We start from the raw sequence: 20,532 nt of genomic DNA, 5'->3' as shown, positions 1-20,532 counted from the left end.
ATGCCCTTAGCGGGAACCGAACCTGGGTCTCTCCAGACCGCAGGCGGATGTTCTAACCGCTGAGCCAAACCGGCCAGGGCTGTTTTATAGGAATTTAAACAAGTATCATTTGAATTATAATGCTAATTTAATTGTATTAATGCACCCAGTATCTTTATAAAGACACCTTTAACTCCACCCCTCCCAAGGGCAACTAATCTTATAACCTTTTTTTTTATTCAATTTTTCTTCCTCTAAATTTCATAGATATAGGGTGTCCCCCCAAAAATGTATACACATTTGGAATAATTACAAAGGCAGTGTTCATTAAAATGCGTTTCGTTTTCAAAATGTAATAGAATTTACAATTGTGTGTTTATACGGTTTTTCGGGACACCCTGTAGATTTGCCTGTGTTGCCACCACCATTGACTCCCACTGACTGGAAATGGTGAAGGGAAAAGTAAGGGCTTTCTTTTCGGGATATGCCTGAGGGAACCTGCATACCCTCGGGAATGTGTGTTTAGTTTAGGAACCTGAGGCCGGTAATAGAGGGAAGGGCTTCGGGTCCAGGTGGGCTGGTTTGCTACCCTGGCTCTGCCGCTGACGAGCTCACACAGTCACTGCTCACAGTCACGGGCACTTCCTTAGCCTCTGCTGGCCTCAGATTTCTCTTTAAAGTGATAAAATCTTTTCCTAGCGTTGTGAGGAATACATAGGAATTTGTACAAGAACATCTAGCCAAGCACTTGACCCACGTTAGTTCCTTTTCTTTCCCCAGTGCACCTTCCTGAGCACTGAGCTCCTTAGAGAGCAGTGTTGCCTGGTGGCCAGTGTAGGAAACTTTCCGCCCCAAGCTGTTTTCCTCCTCATCTCTTTATGTTTCCTGAGAGGGATGGGGTCTCTGCTTCATCTCTCTCTTTATTCAGAAAGCTTCCTAGTTTGTTTACAATAGTTTAAGTCCAAAAATTGTTATGGAGGTTAGAATGCACTGTTTCCTCATTTATAGCATTGCTTACCTAGCAAGGGTTTCCACGGGACATTGGCAGGTAGCGTCTAGAGAGGCAGGGGGAAAGGAAGGCTGAACTTGCCTCTGTAATGCTTAACTAGAGTGTTACTTTGGATTGATAGCTAAGGTGTTAAGCAACAAGATAGTGATAGAAGTATAGGGAGCTCATGTTAGCAAAAGTTGGGACCTTGAGTGTGTATGTGCAAAGCTTGTGATTTCAGCTTAAGGAGACCTTTATTCCAGGTTTATTTTGCTTCTTAAGTATACAGAGGAAAATTAGGACTTTTACTAAAACTGCCCTTTAAAAACTCTAACCACAGTGCTGGGTATCTGTTGAAGGGGCTCAAATATTTATGAAATGATTGGAATGCTTTCAGACTACCCTGATGTTACCAGAGTCACAGTTAAGCTACACTAAGTTCATTGTGAAGATAAACTTCTTAATAGTTATGATTCACTAAAAACCGAAACCTAATTCGTCTCTCTAGTTTGTGTGCACCTTTCCGCTCTAGCCGCGCTGGCCTGCTCGTCATCCCGCACCTGGCACCTGGCACGTGCCTTCAGGATCCCGCTTGCTCTGTGCTGTGTCCTCTGCTCGGAATGCGCTTCCCCTCCCCCTCCACCTGGCGGCTTCCTTCTCATCCGGCACCGCTCCATTGTCTCCATCTCTGTGAAGCCTGCCCTGCACTCTCCAGGCCGAACAGTCCTTTCCTCCCCGGTGCTTTGCTGTTGTTTGTGGTGGTTTGTCAGCTTCGGTAGACTGTGAGCTCCACGAGGGCAGGGACCATGTCTTCTTTTCGTTGTCTTTGTGTACTACATCGTCCAAAGCCTAGCACACGGTAGGTACTTAGTACACGGTTGTTTCATGTTTATTTGATTAAATATCCATTTCATTCCAGAAGTTTATAGTGATCATTAAGGTTTATTGAATAAATTAATGTACTGTACATTTTTTGGGGGGGAGAAATGCCTCATTGTTTTCTGAAGTTTTCCATGTGTGTTTTTTGGGGCATGGTCTTATTTTGCAACTGATTTTATTTTAGTTAAGTAGTCAGAAAATGGAGTTTAGTATTTTTAAAAATAAGCTCTCTTGAAGTAACAGCAGCATGAAAAATCTCTATAAAGCAGAAAATGAGTTTGTGAATAATTAATAATAACTGTATTGTGTCTTTTAAAAAAGTACAATCAAGAGAAAGCTGAGAGATTTAAACATAACAGGAATGCAAGGTCGTGTTTTTGCTACATGGTTGTAAACTGGCTAAAGTGCTTTATTAATTGTGTTGTTTTGAGGTTTTAAAAAACTCTGTCTTCAAGGAATTAGAACTGTAACAAACAAAATAAACTTTGAAACAGGCTATTGTAGTTTATACTGACTGATTAAAAACTGATTTTAAGATATCTTCCATATCAAAGGTGAGTTTACTAGGTGAACAGTACATTCAGGTATGGTTGGAAAGCTGTCTGTTGAATATCTTTGCTACGTGGCTTTTATTTATTTTAGGATGAGTGGGTACAGCGGAGTGGAAGGTGTTGTTTGATTAATATTTACTAAGGTTTTTGCAGTGCCTCTTCTCGCTTGTCTCAGTCACAGTCTCAACCTCACTCTGCAAATGTATTCCATTCTTGTAGACATTGTACCTTATTGCTTTTCTTGCCATGATTATTTCCAGTCAGAACCTGAAGCTACCCTGTTAGGTTAATGGAAAAAAACCGAGAAGAGAGACTTGGAAGTCATCAAGCGGCTTTCTCAGAGCTTACTGGAAGGGGGAAGTTATAGAGCAATGCTGTCCAATAGTATGACCGTGTCCTAGGTATTCACCCAAATGGTCTAGCAGGTGTTTGTTTTAATTATCTTCAACAAAAGACTAAAAATAAATTCTTGTAGAGAATATATCACAGCTACAATATTTGTAGTTTGAGAAACAAGTGAGCTGCTACGATGGTGGCAGTCTGGGTGGGTATTGGATTCTATAGAAGGGATGCAGTATGGTGAATGGATTGGGAAAAGGTGAAACTGGAAGTAGAGAGAGCAGTTTGGATTGATGTAGTCTAGGGAAGTAATGATATCTTGAATTAATGCTAGAGCAGGAGTCATGGAAAGGCGTGAGACTCAATCGGGAATTACTACATATGAATACCTGATGAGTGTAGAGAAAGACTGGTGCCTGCTATCATTCTGGCTTGAGTCATTTAGGGCAGGGGTAGATAGAGAGTAGGGGAAGATGAGCAAGTTTGGGGATGGGGTGAGGAAGATTGAGTTAAAATAGTTGCATTTCTTGGACCTCTGAAAAGATCTTATGGATCCCAGGGATTCTCAGGTCACATTTTGAAAACTCCTGTCATACTGGTTTGCCATAATGACATAGCCCAACATAGAGGCAAACAGAAGAAAAGTATCTTGTCATATTGTAAACAATGAATATATGAATAAATTAGTCTTATGGAAAGGAAAAAGGAACTTCCAGAAAGGTAGTAGGGAAATCAAGAGAGTGTGATGATATAAAAGCCTAGGAAAGCCCTGGCTGGTTGCTCAGTGGTTAGAGCATCGGCCCACGGACCAGATCATCCCTGGTTCGGTTCCCGCTAAGGGCATGTACCTCGGTTGCAGTTTGTCCCCGGCCCCGGTTGGCAACCAGTCGATGTGTCTCTCGCATCGATGTCTCTCTCTCTCTCTCTCTCTCCCCCTCCCACTCTATCTGAAAATAAATGCAAAAAAAAAAAAAGCCTAGGAAAGAAGATTTTTGTTAAATGCCATAGGGAGATCAGGAAGGATAAGGACTTTGTAGTATCCATTTGATTTCCAACATAGAAGGCTAGAAAATTAAGTACATTTACAGTGATGTAAACGTATGTAAATGATGGTAGTGGACCATGGGTCTATACTGAGTAGGAACGAATGTGAAAGGACTTAAAGGAACAGTGAGAAAATCAGACAGTGGATATTGGTGGGGCTAAAAAGCTCAGAGGGCAGTGCTAAGAGCTACAAGGGTAGGGAGTGGAAATTGGAGCATTGGGTGCTCGATTGAGATATTGGAGGTGGTGTAGTTACTAGTTTGACAAGCCTGTGACTGTAAAGTTAGGTGGATGAGGAGTAGAATAGGTCAGAGGACTCAAGATGTTGGGTGAGTTATCCACATGGGTATTGAGGTCTCTAAGAAAAAACGGGAGTTGGAATGGAGGAAAGGTGAACAGAAACTCAACTCTTTGCTGAATGAAGGAGAAAGTAGAGAGGAAGGATAGAAAGTATAGTCAGATTCTGAGAGCTTCAAAGGACCTGGAGTTTTTGAAGAAGCAACAATGGAGAAATGATTTGAGAAAAAATAGGGAGAAAGGAGGAAACCTATACTCTTAGATAGGTAGTGCTAAGAGAGAGAGAGGAAGAGGAAAAGACTATAATTGTCAGTAACTTTGCCAAAAACACCATCTGTGTAGACTGAGCATTATTTCCCCTGGGATGGTTGTGTAGGGCCGGTGGTATGACTTTGAGGAAGATGCTAGTCATGTACCTGTAAGCATGACTTCATATTAAATAGTAATAGATGGGGCAAGTCTAGGGATTATTTCTCTTACATTTATAATCTTGAGGCAGATAGTGGAGATGACTCTATACATAATAATTTTGAGATGGATAGTACAGGTAGCACATGTAAGTTTAAGACAGAAAATGAGACTATTCAAGAGTAAGGGCTACATAAACACAAGACCTAATATGTAATAGACATTTTATGCATCATTTGTTTCATATCACTGAGTTTTTTTTTTTTTAAAGCACATTCTATGTGCTCAAGTGTTATTCCAGATTCTGGGGTTACAGTAGAGGAAGTTTCTGTGTTCATGGAATTATATTCTAGTGGTATGACAAACTAATAACAATTTAAGTATTAAATGCTACACAGTGAATTAAGTAAGAATTATTGAGGTTGACTGGGTAGCTATTTTAGGCCGAGTGATTGGGAAAGTCTTTGGGGGGTGATTTTTAGGCTGAAATCTGAATGACAAGGAGTCAGCTATTCAAAAACCAGAGGGGAAAGCATTTCTTGTGGAGAGAGTAGCCAGCACAGTCCCTAATGCAGCGTACATTTAGTATGTGAAGGCAGAAAGTAGGCCCTGGTGGCTGGGGTTTAGTGAGGAGTGGGTAGCAGGTGAGGTCAAGGAAGTAGACAAACCTAATTACAGGACTTGGCAAGGCAGCTTAAGGAGTGGTATGTAATGCTATTGTGGACTTTGTGTAGGGAGCAGTATGAGCACTTTGGCTCCTGTGTGCACAGTGTGTTGCAGAAGTGCAGAAGTGGAAGCCTGGAAGCCGGGGATCAGTTAAAGAGGCTGTTTGTCTAGACAGGGATGATGGTGACTTGGACAGTGCTTGTTTACTGAATGAAGAAAGGAAGAAAGGGTAAGATGTAGCAAAGGACACTAGAACTATTTAGTAGTCTCTTGTCCAAAACAAAATCTAATTTTCTCATAAGTAGAAATAGCCTTAATAAATTAAAGATGTTTATCCTTAGTAAATAAAGATAACAAGTTATTATCAGCTAACACCACTGTTCCTTTTTATTTTTGTTTATTCGAGCCAGGTATTTGGGTATTGATTGGCTAACAATTGCTAGGAAGCAAAAAATGCCAGAAGAACTTTAGCCATGTTAGCAAGTAGGCTTGCTGATGAGAATATTCTGTTCAGTATTATCGTAGGGTTATTATGTTAGTGCTTCAGTGTTTCTAAGTGTGATGGATAGATCTTTCGAGATGGTCTGGGCTTGGCATTCACGCTAATGATGATAGATTGAGGGAGGTAGTTCCCATGGCATGACTTTGTCAAGATTTATTTTGGATGCCTGCGTTTTTGTTTCACTAACTTTTACAGGTCCTGAAGAGTTACCTGACTTTGTCGACTCTAGTTCAGCAAATAATTAAACCCTACAGAAAACAGTTTGTGTGACAATTTCCACAATTCTAAAGATACGTAGTCAGCTAAGGACCAACCCAGATGTGAAGGAGATAATAAATTTCAGACAATAGATTCCTTAATTTGAGTACAGCTGCCCTAGGTATCTGGTGGAAACTCATTAGCATCCTTTGCTAACAGTCCTTTAATGACCTCATATTAACTAGATCTCCAAGAAGTTATTTTTCAAGTAGAACTCTTCAAAATGTGTTTTCAGTGATGAATTTCAGTCTTCCACCTCATTTTTTTTTTTTTTTTTTTGGTTAATCCTAACCCGAGGATATTTTTCAAATGATTTTTTTTTTTTTTTTTTTTTTAGATAGAATGGAAGGGGGAGAGAGAGAGAAAAAAATTGATGTGAGGGAGACACATCGATTGGTTGCCTCCCACATAACACTAACCAGGGCCAGGGATCAAACCCTCAACCCAGGTACATGCCCTTAACTGGGAATTGAACCCGAGACCCTTTGGTCCGAGGGCTGATGCTCTAAGCACTGAGCCAAACCAGCCAGGGCAGTCCTCCTCCGCTTCGTTAACTACAAGTATAAGTCCTTTTTAAAATGAGTTCAAATGATTGTCCACTCATTCTATTATGTTTAAAAGAAGATCCATCGATTTCCTTAAAAAATAGTTTTTAGGATATTAAGTTGATTTTCAGTACAAGATCATAGATCCCATATATATATATTTCTCTACTTTTTGCAAAAACCTATGAAGATTGTACAAACTTGTGAATATACTAAAAAGCACTTAATTGCACACTTTAAATGGTGAATTTTATGATCTGTGAATTCTGTCTCAATGGGAAACACCTGAAGAATCGTAAAAGCACTTTGCATTGTTGGTTTTGATTTTGTGGGAAGGCATTAGTAATTGGCTACTGTACATATTCTGGAGCAAAAATTACATATTTAGGATAATCCTGATTTGACCCAAAGATGCCACTCAGGCTGCCTTTATGTGAACCAGGGGAGGGTTTTTCTTTAGGGAAAGTGTGGTAGGTTAAGTTCTTAAATTTCAGTAGTATGTTCAATAACATGTTAATGCTCATCATAGAAATAGCTGCTCTTTATTCAGAATTTATGTGCCAATATGGCTATAAATTGTAAACCTTCTTTGTTAATTGTTGTCTTCCTTCTACAACCCCGGGATGTAAGTTTAGAGGCAGGGATTTTGGTGTTTTGTTAATGACTGTACACCCAGCATGCAGTGAGGACCTGACAGATAGTTGACACTCAGAATTTGCTCAGTGACTGACTAAATGAAAGCTGCATTATCATCATCAGCATTATACATGTGTTATCGCGTTGGATCTGTATAAGAATCTTATGAATTGTTATTGTTATTCTTTTTTTTTTTATCTTCACCCGAGGACATTTTTTGTTCAGATAGAGTGGGAGGGAGAGAGAGGAACAGAGAGAGAGAGAGAGAGAGAGAAACATCGATGTGAAAGGAACACATCGAGTGGCTGCCACCCGCACGACCTACCAGGGCTGGGGACAAACTGCAACCGAGGTACGCGCCCTTAGCGGGAACCGAACCCGGGTCTCTCAGGACCGCAGGCCGACGCTCTAACCGCTGAGCCAAACTGGCCAGGGCTATTGTTATTCTTATTTACAAATAGAGAAAGTGACTTTACTGCCTGGCCAGTATAGGTCAGCGGTAAGAGCGTTGCCTGCGGAACAATGAGTCCCGGGTTCGATTTCAGCCAAGGGCACGTTTCTCGGTTGTGGTTAATCCCAGGCCCTGGTTGGGGTTGTGCAGGTGGCAACCAGTCGATGTGTCTCTCTCACATCTATGTTTCTCTCTCTCTCTCTCCTGCCCTCTCTCCCTCCAGCTCTATCTGAAAATTAATGTAAAAAATATCCTTGGATGAGGATTTAAAAAAAAAAAAAAGTGACCTTAGAAAAATAAAGTCTTTGTTTCTCAAATTGGGGCATGAATATCTCTTGGGGATATGTGGCATATGCAGAGCCAGAGAATTAAAAGGATACTTGGAAGTGTCAGTTTATTAGTAGATAGAGTATGTACAATTCTGAACTGTCAGACAGTAGCTTTATTTCAAAGCCAGGCTGAGAAATGTGGTATTTTGAATATGTACTTTAAGTCCTTCCTGTTCAAACTATGCTATGCAAAGGCGTTACATGGTATAGCCATCACATGGATGGGTTTACAGGAGTTCTTTCTGTACCCTTCACTTTCATGTATATATATATTTCCATTGATCTGAGACTGTCCCTAAGGGAGGTATAGGTTCTTTTTTGCCCAGTTCCCCTTTTATAGCCAATCTTAAGTTTTACAGAAGAGCACACTTGTCCACAAGATTACCATGATACAAAACATTTCTCTCCAGTAAAGGGACAGTTTGAAATATTGGTGTTGATATGGAGAAATGAATGATTTGGTAACAGTGAAGTCTTTCTGCTCATACAATTCTTGGCTTGCAGCATTTACAGAGGACTTAGTGTACGTAGATGTCGATTAGTAAAATGTTTGATGGTGTACATTTTGTCCTGTAATTCAAAAGAAGTTCAAAAGAATTGAGTGACAGAATAAAAGTCATTCTATTTACTCATTTATGTGAACAGGCTTTCTTGGTGTTACATTAAAAAGAGAAGAAGAAGACTATAAATAGAATTGACACTAAATCGTGACTCATTCTAGCAACTAATAATACTCATGCAAGGACATGAAGTTATTTTTAAATAAAAAATTCTTTCAATAGTCTATTTATCTAACTTTTATCTCTTATGTTTAATGATTATTTGTTAAAATGTAATTTCCATTTTTGGTCAGTTATATACTAATAATTCTAATAAACTGGAACAGATTTAATTCTTTTTCTTTTTTAATCCTTACCTGAGGACATTTTTTTCATTTTTTGTTCAGATAGAATGGGAGGGAGGGAGAGGAAGAGAGAGAAACATCGATGTGAAAGGGACACATCGAGCAGCTGCCACCCACATGACCCAATCAAGGCCAGGGACAAACTGCAACTGAGATACGTGTCCTTAGCGGGAACTGAACCCGGGTCTCTCTGGACCACAGGCCGATGCTCTAACCACTTAGCAACCCGGCCAGGGCCAGATTTAATTATTTTTAACCATTAAGAACTCTGTGGTCACAAAGTTTAAAAAACAATTTCATGAGATAAATGACCAATTAAAGGTTTTCAAGTTTGTAGTAAGAAATAACTCTGGGAATGGAATTATTTGAAGAGAAAAAGGGGGGAACTAAAATATATGACTTGAATTTGTTCATGTATAAAGGCTTGGTAGTGGGTATATTTAGATTATGTTAGATATATTTTAAAGTGATGTAATAGTTTATTAAAGTGTCAGTATTTAAAATACTCTAGTAAGTGGATCCTCTGAAACTATGTACATTGAAATATAAAATATTCTTGATGTCAACTTCAAAATGTTGGTATATATATATATTTTCAAAAAAATTTTAGAGGTTAGGAATGCAAAAAATGTTTGAATACCACTGGCTTACGTGCTCTTCATCCACCTCTTGGTTCCCTTCTTTTCTGGCCTTCATCACGTTAGATCGCTGCGAGGCTGCGGCCATAGACACACTGGTTCAGGCCCTTTCAGGATCACCTGCACTGAGTTGTGATGCGAAGTGACTTCAATTTTTTTCTAGTTTTAATATTAGGACAGCTTTTGTTTTCTTCATTAATTGACATGCTTCCTCTTTTCTGACCATGATATCTGTATAATTTCATCTCTTTTCACCAGACCCCTAGAAAGTGCACAGCCATATCTGATGCTCAGTTCTAGTGTTAATCACTACTAACCTTTTCTCCTTGTCCTTGATTTTCTGTTTTTAAAAATAATTTTTACCTATTTTTTCTTTCTGAGTGTAAAAGAGCCATCTCAGATATTTATTGGAAAGAGATGAAGAAAAAGTTGAAGAAATTTTTTTTATTCTTCTCAGTACTTGGGGGGATAGAATAGACCCTCAACATTATTTGCGTTATTTGAATACTTTCAGCCTAGGATACACATTATTGTAAAATACATTCAACTTTGATTCGAGGGCTAGCCAGTATACTGCGAAAATATTATAGGTTGGAAAATTTGAGTTCTGATATTAAAAAGGTGTGTGTTTGCCAGTTTAATTTTATAATATAAGGAACTTCATCACTTTTTCTTATATTTTTAAAGGGAAAATTTCAAATATATGTGTGAATAGCTTTAATCTTGTCCCATTAAAAAAGTGTTTTATTGCTCCTAAATTTATGGCAGATTGGTAGTTCTCAAAATTCAGACAGACAACTGGGCATGAATTAACAGTGACTCTTTGGCAGTCCTGAGGAAAGAGTCGTCATAAATTTACTGTTTTTGTGACTGTTTCTGGGAAAACCAGTTAGTCCGGTTTTTCAGATTACTCTACATGATACTGTTTTGGAATACAAAATTAATTAGTAAAAAATTCTTTGTCTTCAGAGCTTTCAAGGCCAATGAAAAGGAGAAAAAAATAATAAGAAAAAAACGGACAAGAGAAAAGTAACAGCACACTCTTGAATAATCTTATTTCATGCCACTGGGGAATAATAGTCTGTCTCATTGTCAGGCAATGGAAGTTAATTGTATATTTTGAATATTTTTAGCCAGTTTTTCTAATTTTTATTTATTGAACCAAAAACATAAGTTAATGAGAAAAATATCAATCTTACCATTGTAGCACCAGTAGTTTCACGTCACGTCTCATGCTTCCTTCCAGTCTTTGTGGATTCAGAATTCATAGTTTAGAAGAGTCTGCTGCCTCCAGTCATCCTTTGTAACAATGAGAACCTTACAGGCTTGGCTATGTTTGCTCATAGGAACAGTTGCCTTAGCAGTTGCCTTAGCCTTTTTTGTCTACTGCTGCAGTCTTTGTTCCAATACTAGCAGAGTATATTGTTTTTCTATGAAAGAACAAAAACAGAGGTATTGTTTAGTGATACCTACTAATTATAAGTGATTAGTGACAGGAAAAGTTCTCCATAAGCATTTATGTGTTAAGCTTATTTAGGATTGAATATTGAGTATTTTCTTGGTTGGGTGGCTTCACTTAGGGCCTCAGAATGCTCTAGATGTCATAAATCAGTGGTATCCAAACCTGTGGTATCACAGAATTACCAGGACAGCTTTTAAAAATACATATTTCTGGGCTTCATACTTTTTAGAAATGGCATACCAAGTGGTTACTTTGCAGTCTGTTGGCCAAGTTTGTACACTTCTAAATCTAAGTTGTTTTTTTTTTTAATCCGTAAGGATAAGAAAGCTAAATACCTGAGAAATAACACTGTTAGAGTTATTTAAGATGAATATGTCTTTCAAGGTAAGCACATACACTGGCAAAAAATTTAGTGAGATAAAGGAATGACAAGCATGCCTGGTGCATACAGAGAAGAGGAATGTGTGTTTGGGGTGGGGGCAAGGGAGTGGAGACTCACATTTAATAGTGAATCGAAATAATACTGTAAAAATGTCAGATTAATTTATCGTGATGCTTGTTTTTCTAGACGTCACTAATATTCTTTAAGCGAGGTCACAAACTCAACCCCCACAGGGCTCAGACAGGTAACATAAATGTGAGTTGTTGAGAAATTCTACAAGAGGAGAACCCTCCACAGCCATCACTAGTTAATTGTGGCCTGTTGTGGCCAAATCAAATTCTGGATTGCTAGATCTTTTGAGCTTTTAAGAAACTATAGAATTCTGGATTTTATGTGGTCTCCAGATTTGTAGCTGCCGGCTTAATTTATTAAAAACTGAGCAGAACAAACACGTCTGTGGGTTAGACTTGGTTCGCCTGCCACCAATTTGCAATCTTTCAGAACCTTGTTCTCCAAATGTGGTGCCTGGAGCAGCAGCAGCACCTGAGACCTTAATAGAAATGTAGATTCCCAGGCCCCACCCCAGACATGCTGAATCGGAATCTCTGGGAGCAAGGCCCAGGGAGCTGTGTTTCAGTAAGCCCCCTGGGTGATTCTGATGAAGGCTCAAGTTTGAGAACCACTGTTTTTGAGTCTGGAAGTTGATATTACAGTTTTTTCTGGAGCTAGTTGTAAAGATAAAAGTTCACTGACTATATAGATTTATCAGGTATATTTCTATATAAAAATATCAGATGTGTATTGTTTTTGGATATATATGGCCTTTTATATTTTTTGCCATAATCACATTTTGTTCTTTTTTTTCCCTCACCTGCCCTGGCCATGCCCCACCCCTTGTTAAAGTATTTCAAATGAACTTAATAGCAATTCTGTGCCACATTTTGACTTCATTAGAACATGTCTTATATTTTACTACTGGTTCATTAAAAGTAGATAAGTTGCTTGGCTTTCTGAAACTCAATTTTAATTCTCTTCTTTAAAAGTATTAAATGTCTCATAAAAATAAGAAATATTTCCTTATTTTATTACATTTTTTGCAGTTGCGTTCTGTTTGCTAGAATTAGAACTTCCATTTCCAGTTATCTTTCTGTAAAAGGGGAAGGTTAATTTATGGGTTTTTTTGTGAGCCTGGCTTCCTAACAGCTTGCTGACCAGATTGTTTGGATTTTCATGGCCAAGTATGCCATTATTTTTCTCCATTCTTAGAAGGTAGAAATAACCGCTGCCCTGATTGTTGTCCTGAAAGCTCTCCTTCCTTTTGTGTAACCCAACTTTAAACATATTTGTTTATTTGAAAGTTCTTAGTATCTTACTAGTCAAATTCATTACGAATTTAATATAGAAAATTTTCTTGCATTTAAAAGTATATAAAAAACTTTTTGTTATGAAAAACACTTTATGTACAGGGTGGAGCAAACATAGGTTTACAATTGTGAATACATAAAACACAGAGTTTATTCTTATATTATTATTTATTAATTGTATTATTTTTTGTACCAACAACCATACACCTATGTTTGCCTTGCCCTGTATGTCTTGCATAATAAAGTATTTAAAATGTCCTTTAGAGTACTTCAGATATTGATACCGAGAAGTTTGGAATAATCTAATTTAAAGTAGTGGATATTGGGTTAATAAAAAGAATACATCTAATTACACTTATGTATACGTTTATTAATAAAAACATGCTTATATCCACAGGGTAAACCAGACCTAAATACAACATTGCCAATTAGACAAACAGCATCAATTTTCAAACAACCAGTAACCAAAGTCACAAATCATCCCAATAATAAAGTGAAATCAGACCCACAACGAATGAATGAACAGCCACGTCAGGTAAGGATCTAATTGGTTCTCCAGTCTTATTTTTCAGAAAATTCTGGTATTTCTTATTAGATATAGTTCAAGTAAACTCTGGTTAAGATGAAATATATTTGGAAAGAAAATTGTTTTATGTCCTAGGTGATTACATGAGTGCTGGAGAAGAACTAATAATTCAATATTTAGGTAAAATGTTTTAAGAAAAAAAATTAGATGTTAATAAAAAGTGAATCTAAATTAATATTATAGACTACATTTTTTTTATGCTTTTGTGTGGTAATGTACATCAGACTCGATTCTGCTAATCTTAGTTTTTTAAAGATTATCTTTCTAGGGATAGTATTTCCTAAGGGGATGAAGGATGCAGTTTGTGTTGTTTAGTTTAAAAATATTTTATTTTGAAACTATTTGTTCTGATTTCTTACTACATGAAAGCTATCCCTCCCCTTTTGAAAAACAGAATTAAATAAACTTTGTAAATATAGTATATTGTCCTGTGACTTCCATTTTTGTATAAATTGGATAAATTATTCTCTTTCTTTATTGTCTCAAGCTGTATTCCACCAGAATCTTTTCTTAGGAAAAAAGTGTTATCTGAAAGGCCTCCCTGCTGCTTAATAATGCCACATAGCCAGGGGAGGGAGACTTGACAGAACGCTTAAGCTTTCCAAGTAATCTTGCTTATTCACTCCCTAACTGTGATAAAAAAAAGTTCAGGTACTTTGTGAATTTTTAGTAGCAGTTGGGGTGAGGAAGTGGAGGGAGAAACTTCTGTGCATTTTTTTTCTCTCCTTTCTCTGCCTCCTCCCACTTACAATGAGAATCACTGACGATGACCTTGTGCTCTGGTACCCCCTTAGATGTCTCACTCCACCTTTTCATGAATTTTGTTTTTCGCTAGTCCCTCATCTCCAGACTTGATAAAGGATTTGGCCAAAACTTTCAGACAGTTGTTCTAGAAGAAGCTACATAAAGAAATTCAGTTCCCACATCCTGTGTAGTGTTTTTTCCTCTTCAGGTGAGCCAGGAAAACTGAAGATATTTGGAGCCACATTGGATCAGCATCTTGCTATAGATGTCTCAAGATTTGAAGTTCTAAACTTGCTTTACTGTTGGTCCCCAAGAGATTCAACAGGGGCCATGTAAGTGTATCACATCCAATATAAAAGATGCGTACCTGCATGTGCCTTTAGGCTCTTGTCACCGCTTAGGTTTTCTTTGAGCCATTCAGCTTTTTGTGCCAGGCTTTCCCCTTCTGTTTTACTACTGTACCCAGAGGTAGGCACCAGACCGCGCTGGTAGGTTTAGTGTGTTCATGACAACAGGGAAGGAATTCTGGCATTCTGACCTTTGCCCACCTTGATAAAGCCATTCCCTGATTGTATTCTTTTCTTACATACTCTCTAACGTCTTGAACATCTTGTCCTTTGGCTTTTTTTGTGATTTTAAAATCGTTTTCTTGTAAAGATTTTTGTTGAAAAATTTGCAAGTATGAAATTGGCTAAGACAGTTTGCGTCAAAAAGCCCAAAAGATAAAGTGGAATAACTAAAATAGTAGTTTCATGTTAGAAATCTGCATTGTCTTATTGAGGTCAGATCGCATTTAGTAGGTTTTATTCTCATCTTTTCTTTGCCAAATCATTCTCAATATAGTCTACAAACTCCAACATTTTGTTTAAAGACCATTTGAGTAGCAAATTACAGTCATTTTAACAGTAATTTGTTTTAGGCACCTAAGTTCAGTCACAGATTTTGAAAACTGCTGTAATTATGTTTACTGAGTGTTTATCTGGCCATAGAAATATTGGTATCCTAGATTTTTGAAGCTGAAGTAACCATATCAGTTGCTCTTTATTCTTTGGCATGTTGAGTAGTTTCAAGTTTTTCTTCTTTTATTACGGTTTATGAGATTATGCTCAAATGAAAAGAATGTTAAAAAGCCACATCCCTCCACCCAATCCCCTTCCTCCCAAAGAAGCATGTCATTTTAACCCAGATCTTTTGAGGGTTTTATCTGCCTTGTAGCTTGCATAGACAGGAAGTGTTAAAATTATTTAAGAGGTTACTTTTCCAAAAGTTTGGAGTGTTTTTTACTTTATCCTCATGTCACCTGACAATTTTTGCTGGATGTTTTTGATTATACTAAGACATTAGTTGTCTTTTCCCTTTTTTATCTTCAACGTAAGAATTGAGGTAATATTTGACTGCTGTTTCACTAATGGGATTTAAATTTTCAGTTTGGGCATTGGGCAAATATAGGAAAATAGGAAAGAGACAACTTTTGTATTAATGTTTTTAAAATTATGGTTTGTAATTCTAGCTCAAGTTTTTTAGTAGAGGAAAGAAGTTGATTTTAATTATATTTTGACATATACATGGTAGTGACTGCTAATCAACTATTGTTGAGGAGATAGCAAAAAATACGGAGGTCAAATAGTTCTTCCAAGTTTACTACCTTTTGCATAGCTTCATTGAACTAGATTGGTAATATAAATTGCCAAATATTCCATTTGGAGAAGTTATTTTGATCATAGAGTAAATAAATTAGACAACGAAGTTTCTTTTTTTGAGGTTTCTGTAGATATAAATGTTTTTATTCTTTAACTATATCACATTCTTTTTTTTTTTTAATCCTCACCCGAGGACATTTTTCCATTTTTTTTGTACAGATAGAGTGGGAGGGAGGGAGAGGAAGAGAGAGAGAGAGAGAGAGAGAGAAACATCGACATGAAAGGGACACATCGAGTGGCTGCCACCCGCACAACCAACCAGGGCCGGGGACAAACTGCAACCGAGGTACGCGCCCTTAGCGGGAACCGAACCCGGGTCTCTCAGGACCGCAGGCCGATGCTCTAACCGCTGAGCCAAACCGGCCAGGGCTATATCACATTCTTTTAATAAGATATTTAAGCTAGTGGTATTTTAATTTCTTTTAAAGTGTTGAATTGGCAGATCTAGAACTAGGATTAGATTTTTGATTCTAATTGAGACTTTACCTTGAGTAGGTTTGATGTGCTTAATTTAGATATGAAACAATTAATAGATATTAATAATTCTGTCTTATATAACAGATATCCTACTCCTAGGTGGTTATATGGCAGTCTAATTTGAATTCTGTAAAATATATAAATTATGAATTTCTAATGTATTTAATCCTTGAAAATGCTTTAGCTTTAAAAGTACAAATTAGAATATGTAAGTAAAAGTGCATCAAAGAGAATTCAGTAGTAATTTCTGCCTGTAGTTAAAAATATAAGGTAGAGATGGAATTTGTAAAACCTGGTTATAGTAGGATAAGTAGCCAGATGTTTCTATATATACTGTCATCGTATTTAATGAGTACCTGTCTTTTCATTAGTTTAAAAAGAAATACGAAGTGTGGTGGAGGGAACTCTTATCAGCTATAACACTATTATGCCAAACAGTAGGGTGATTGAGATCTCCTATTTGACCTGATATGTAAAATGAGGCAAATTCTTTTAAATCCAGCTGAATTGTGATTTTGCTGTTAAAGGTGCCTTTCCTAGTTTTCTTCTTTCAGTATCTGAAGAACTCACATTTCTGTTTCTTCTTTATTTCTTTGATGTTGTCATCTTTGACACTTTCTGGTCACTTACTGTTACTCTCTATTATCCTCAAATCACAGAAATTTCATCTTTGACCCATTACTTCTTCCTTTTACTTATTCGACTATAGGGTGCTGATAGGCTTTAGGTATTTTTGATAGTGTTTGAATATTAATTACATTTCTTACAGAATATTCACTCTTTTTTTTTTTTTTACCAAAAAGTAAATATTTATACCGGTAAAGTGGATTTAAATCTTCCATTTGATCCTAGATTTTTTTTCTTTTATTTTGTTTGCTAATTCTTCTTTCAGAGAATATGAAACTTTTCTTTACTCCCTTTCAGAAATCCATCTTTTTTAGGATGATTTTTTTCCCCAGCTTTATTGAGATATATTTGCCGTATAACATTGTATAAATTTAAGGTGTACAACATGATGATTTGATACACGTATCCATTGCAAAATGATTACTATAATAACTTTAGTTAACACATTCATCACCTCACATAATTATCTTTTTTTGTTGTGGTGGTGGTGGTGGTAATAGTGGTGAGACAATTGAAGATTTGTGTCAGCAACTTTCAAGTATATGATACAGTATTGATAACTATAGTCACCATGATGTACATTAGGTACCCAGAACATACTCATCTTGTAACTGAAAGTTGATACCCTTTAACCAACATCTCCCCAATTCCCCTGACAGTCACCAGTATGCTCTGTTTCTATGAGTTTGACTATTTTAGATTACACATATAAGTGAAATCATACAGTATTTGTCTTTTTCTGTTTGACTTATTTCATTTAGCTTAATGCCCTCAAGGTTCATTCATGTTGTCACAAATGGTGGGATTTCCTTCTTTTTAATGGCTGATAACAGTCCAGTATGTGTGTGTGTGTGTGTGTGCCTCTCTTTATAGCTCACATTTTCCATATCTATTTATTTGTTAATGGACATGTAGGTTCCATTTCTTGGGTTTGGTGAATAATGTTGCAGTGAGCATGAGGGTGCAGAGGAAACAGATGACTAGTTCTGTACTACTTAAAAGCATTATTCTGGGCAATGTTGGGAAGATGTCTTGTACAAAGGGTCAAATAAATAGTACAGACAAGGGCTATAGATGTTCAAGAAGGGTGAGGTTACTATGGCTAGGCGGTTTGGGGAAATCTTTAGAAAAGATGTGAGAATATGCTGAACTGTGTAGGTTGAGTGGGATTTAGAAAAGCAAATGGGAGGGAGAGGACACTCCACTTAGGGAAAGTCGTATTCAGAAAGCTGTTACGTGAGAATGGGAAGGCATGAGGAGACAAGTTGGTTGGAGATAAGTGTTTTCATGGAAAGTAGTGGGAGCTGAGAATGTTGTCAAGGGTTTCCTTAAATATCAATCTTTACGAGTTCTAAAAATGTTATTTGTTTTACTTACAAGAGAAAGAAATTTGGGATAGACAAATAAAAGAAATACTCATAATTTCTTTTTTATAATTACAGTAGCATTTTAGCATTTTTATATTTCCAATATTTTAATGCATCTTTTGAAAACATCATAATATATATGCATACTTTAAAAATTTCACCTAATATTACATTATATACATTTTATCAATGTTTTACATAATTTGCATGCATTGTTTCAACAGCTGTATATTATGCTAACATATGATTTACTTAACCATTTCCACATTGTTCTTTCCAATTTTTCATTAATATACGTAGTACTCCATTGAGTATCCTTATAAGTTCCTTCCTATGTTTTACAATGTTTTCTTGGCTAGATTCCCAGAAATATAATTAATTGACTATTTGTGATTTTTGAAACATTCTGGAAAATTGATTTCCAGTAGGTTCTATCAAATTAAAAGTTTATTGGAAAGTCATGTGCATTCCATTTTCAGGTTATTTTCTGTAGCATTGAGTATTATCAATACTTTTTCTTTTTGATAATTTAATACCATATATAAAAACATTTTATTTTAAATTTGCATGTATTTGAATACTTGTGAAGTTGAACAGACTAAAGCATTTGTACTTAGTTTTGCAAATCAGAAATGTTTAGAGGATTTTAAACAAGGGAGAAGCTTTTATATTACCCCTCTGAGCTTGAACGTATCTCCTTATTGCCTTTAGGAATTTCTTTTCCGTTTACAGTCAAACTTCTTAGAGTCAGATTTATTTACCATCTACCTACCTTACCCCTTCATTTTTATATCTCTGAAATATAGCTTTTATTCCCATTATGCCACTTGAACTGTTCTCATTAAGATTGCTGATGATCATTATTAATTAAACAAATATCAGTACTTAAACTACTTGACCTGCTTCAACATTAGGCACCATGACTACCTCTGCCTTCTGAAATACTCTCTCTTATTCTGTGACATTGTGCACACTTGGCTTACCTCCTTCCTTGTTTTTTCTTAATCCCCTTCTTAGGTTCTTTTTTCTGGGGTTTCCTAAGGAATACTGTGCTTTCTTTTCTGTATGTAAACCCTGCATGGATGATTCCAGTCATTTTCATGGCTTCCGTTATCTATAGGTTCATATTTCCAGTATAAATCTTCATTCTGAGCTTCAGTTGTCTGTAGCAGTCCGTCTCTTGGAAGCCTCAGCAGCACCTCTCATTTATTTTATTAAACTTCATCATCATTCTATCAAACCCGGCCCTTTCTTCTATGTGCTTCAAGTACTATTGTCCACCTGGCTGCCTAAGCCAGGAACCTGAGCATCATTCTTGACTCTTCCCATCCTTTAACCCAAAGATCTAATTAGCCAACAAGTCCTGCTGGCTCTCCCTCCTAAGTATCACTATTCCATCTCTGTACCAGGTAGCTAGCATTTCAGTTCATCTCTCTGCTTCTTGTCTTATTCTCTTCAATTTATTCTTCATATTTTATCCAGAAGCTCCATTTGGCATGAAGGTCTAATGATGTTACTGAAAACCTTTGGATGCTTCCTGTTAGTTTTTAGGTCAAAAAACCTATATGTGACTTATAAAGTCAAAACATCTAGCCCTGACCAGTTTGGCTCAGAGGTTAGAGCATCGACCGGAGGACTGAAGGGTCTTGGGTTCAATTCCTGGTCAAGGGCACATACCTGAGTTACAAGTTCTACCTCCTGCCCCTGTCAGGGTCATGTTGCGGGCAGCCAATCAATGTGTCTTCCTCACATCAGTGTTTCTCTCTTTTCCCCTCCCTCCCTCCCTCCTTCCCTCCCTCCCTCCCACTCTTAAAAAAAAATCAATGGAAAAATACCCTCACAAAAAACAAAATAAACAAACCTAATATTACTTACGAAGTCCTTCGTGATTCCGTTTCTATTTACCTCTCCAGCTTCACTTCCTTCTCTGGTTCTATACGTGAATCACACCTTTTACACATTTTTGTATGTGCTGTTCATCTCCCTCCTGCACCCTGCCCTTGCATTCCCTGGGCACATTTCAGACTGTTGTCTTTCCCACCTAAATTAGTTCTTCTTACTCATCCCTCAAGTCTGATTTTAGTTATCACTTTATTTGTTCAAAAAAACGTGATTCTTCTAGTCTGAACTTAGTGTTTATCCTTTTTCCCTTTTCTGATCATACCTATATTAGTTATTCATTGCGTTATCTACAGTGTTTCTATTATGTCAGTACTTAATATGTATTTGTTGAATCAATGAATTACTGAATGTTTTTGAATTCAAAAATTATTAATTGGGGCCTGAATTTGTGCCAGGCACTTTTCTAAGTATTGGGGATACCGCAGAGAACAAAATATAGTCCCTGCTCTCATGGACCTTACCTGCTGGTATTGTAGGGAGAGAGACAGACAAGTAAATACAAAAGTA

At 37.0% G+C, this 20,532-nt stretch overlaps 1 protein-coding gene across 1 annotated transcript in view; it reads left to right on the top strand.

Moving 5' to 3' along the window:
• MBD2 (methyl-CpG binding domain protein 2) overlaps positions 1 to 20,532 on the top strand; it is a 67,268-nt gene that overhangs the window by 19,170 nt on the left and 27,566 nt on the right. Inside the window, exon 3 of the mRNA XM_036244309.1 lies at positions 13,020 to 13,157. Coding sequence (XP_036100202.1) covers positions 13,020 to 13,157 — 138 coding nt within the window. The remainder of the gene's footprint in view (positions 1 to 13,019; positions 13,158 to 20,532) is intronic.

This window comes from Molossus molossus, unplaced genomic scaffold (assembly GCF_014108415.1).
Source record: "Molossus molossus isolate mMolMol1 unplaced genomic scaffold, mMolMol1.p scaffold_m16_p_6, whole genome shotgun sequence".
Lineage (NCBI taxonomy): Eukaryota > Metazoa > Chordata > Mammalia > Chiroptera > Molossidae > Molossus > Molossus molossus.
Note: the sequence above shows the minus strand (reverse complement) of the source record. Positions and strands in the feature narration are given on the sequence as shown.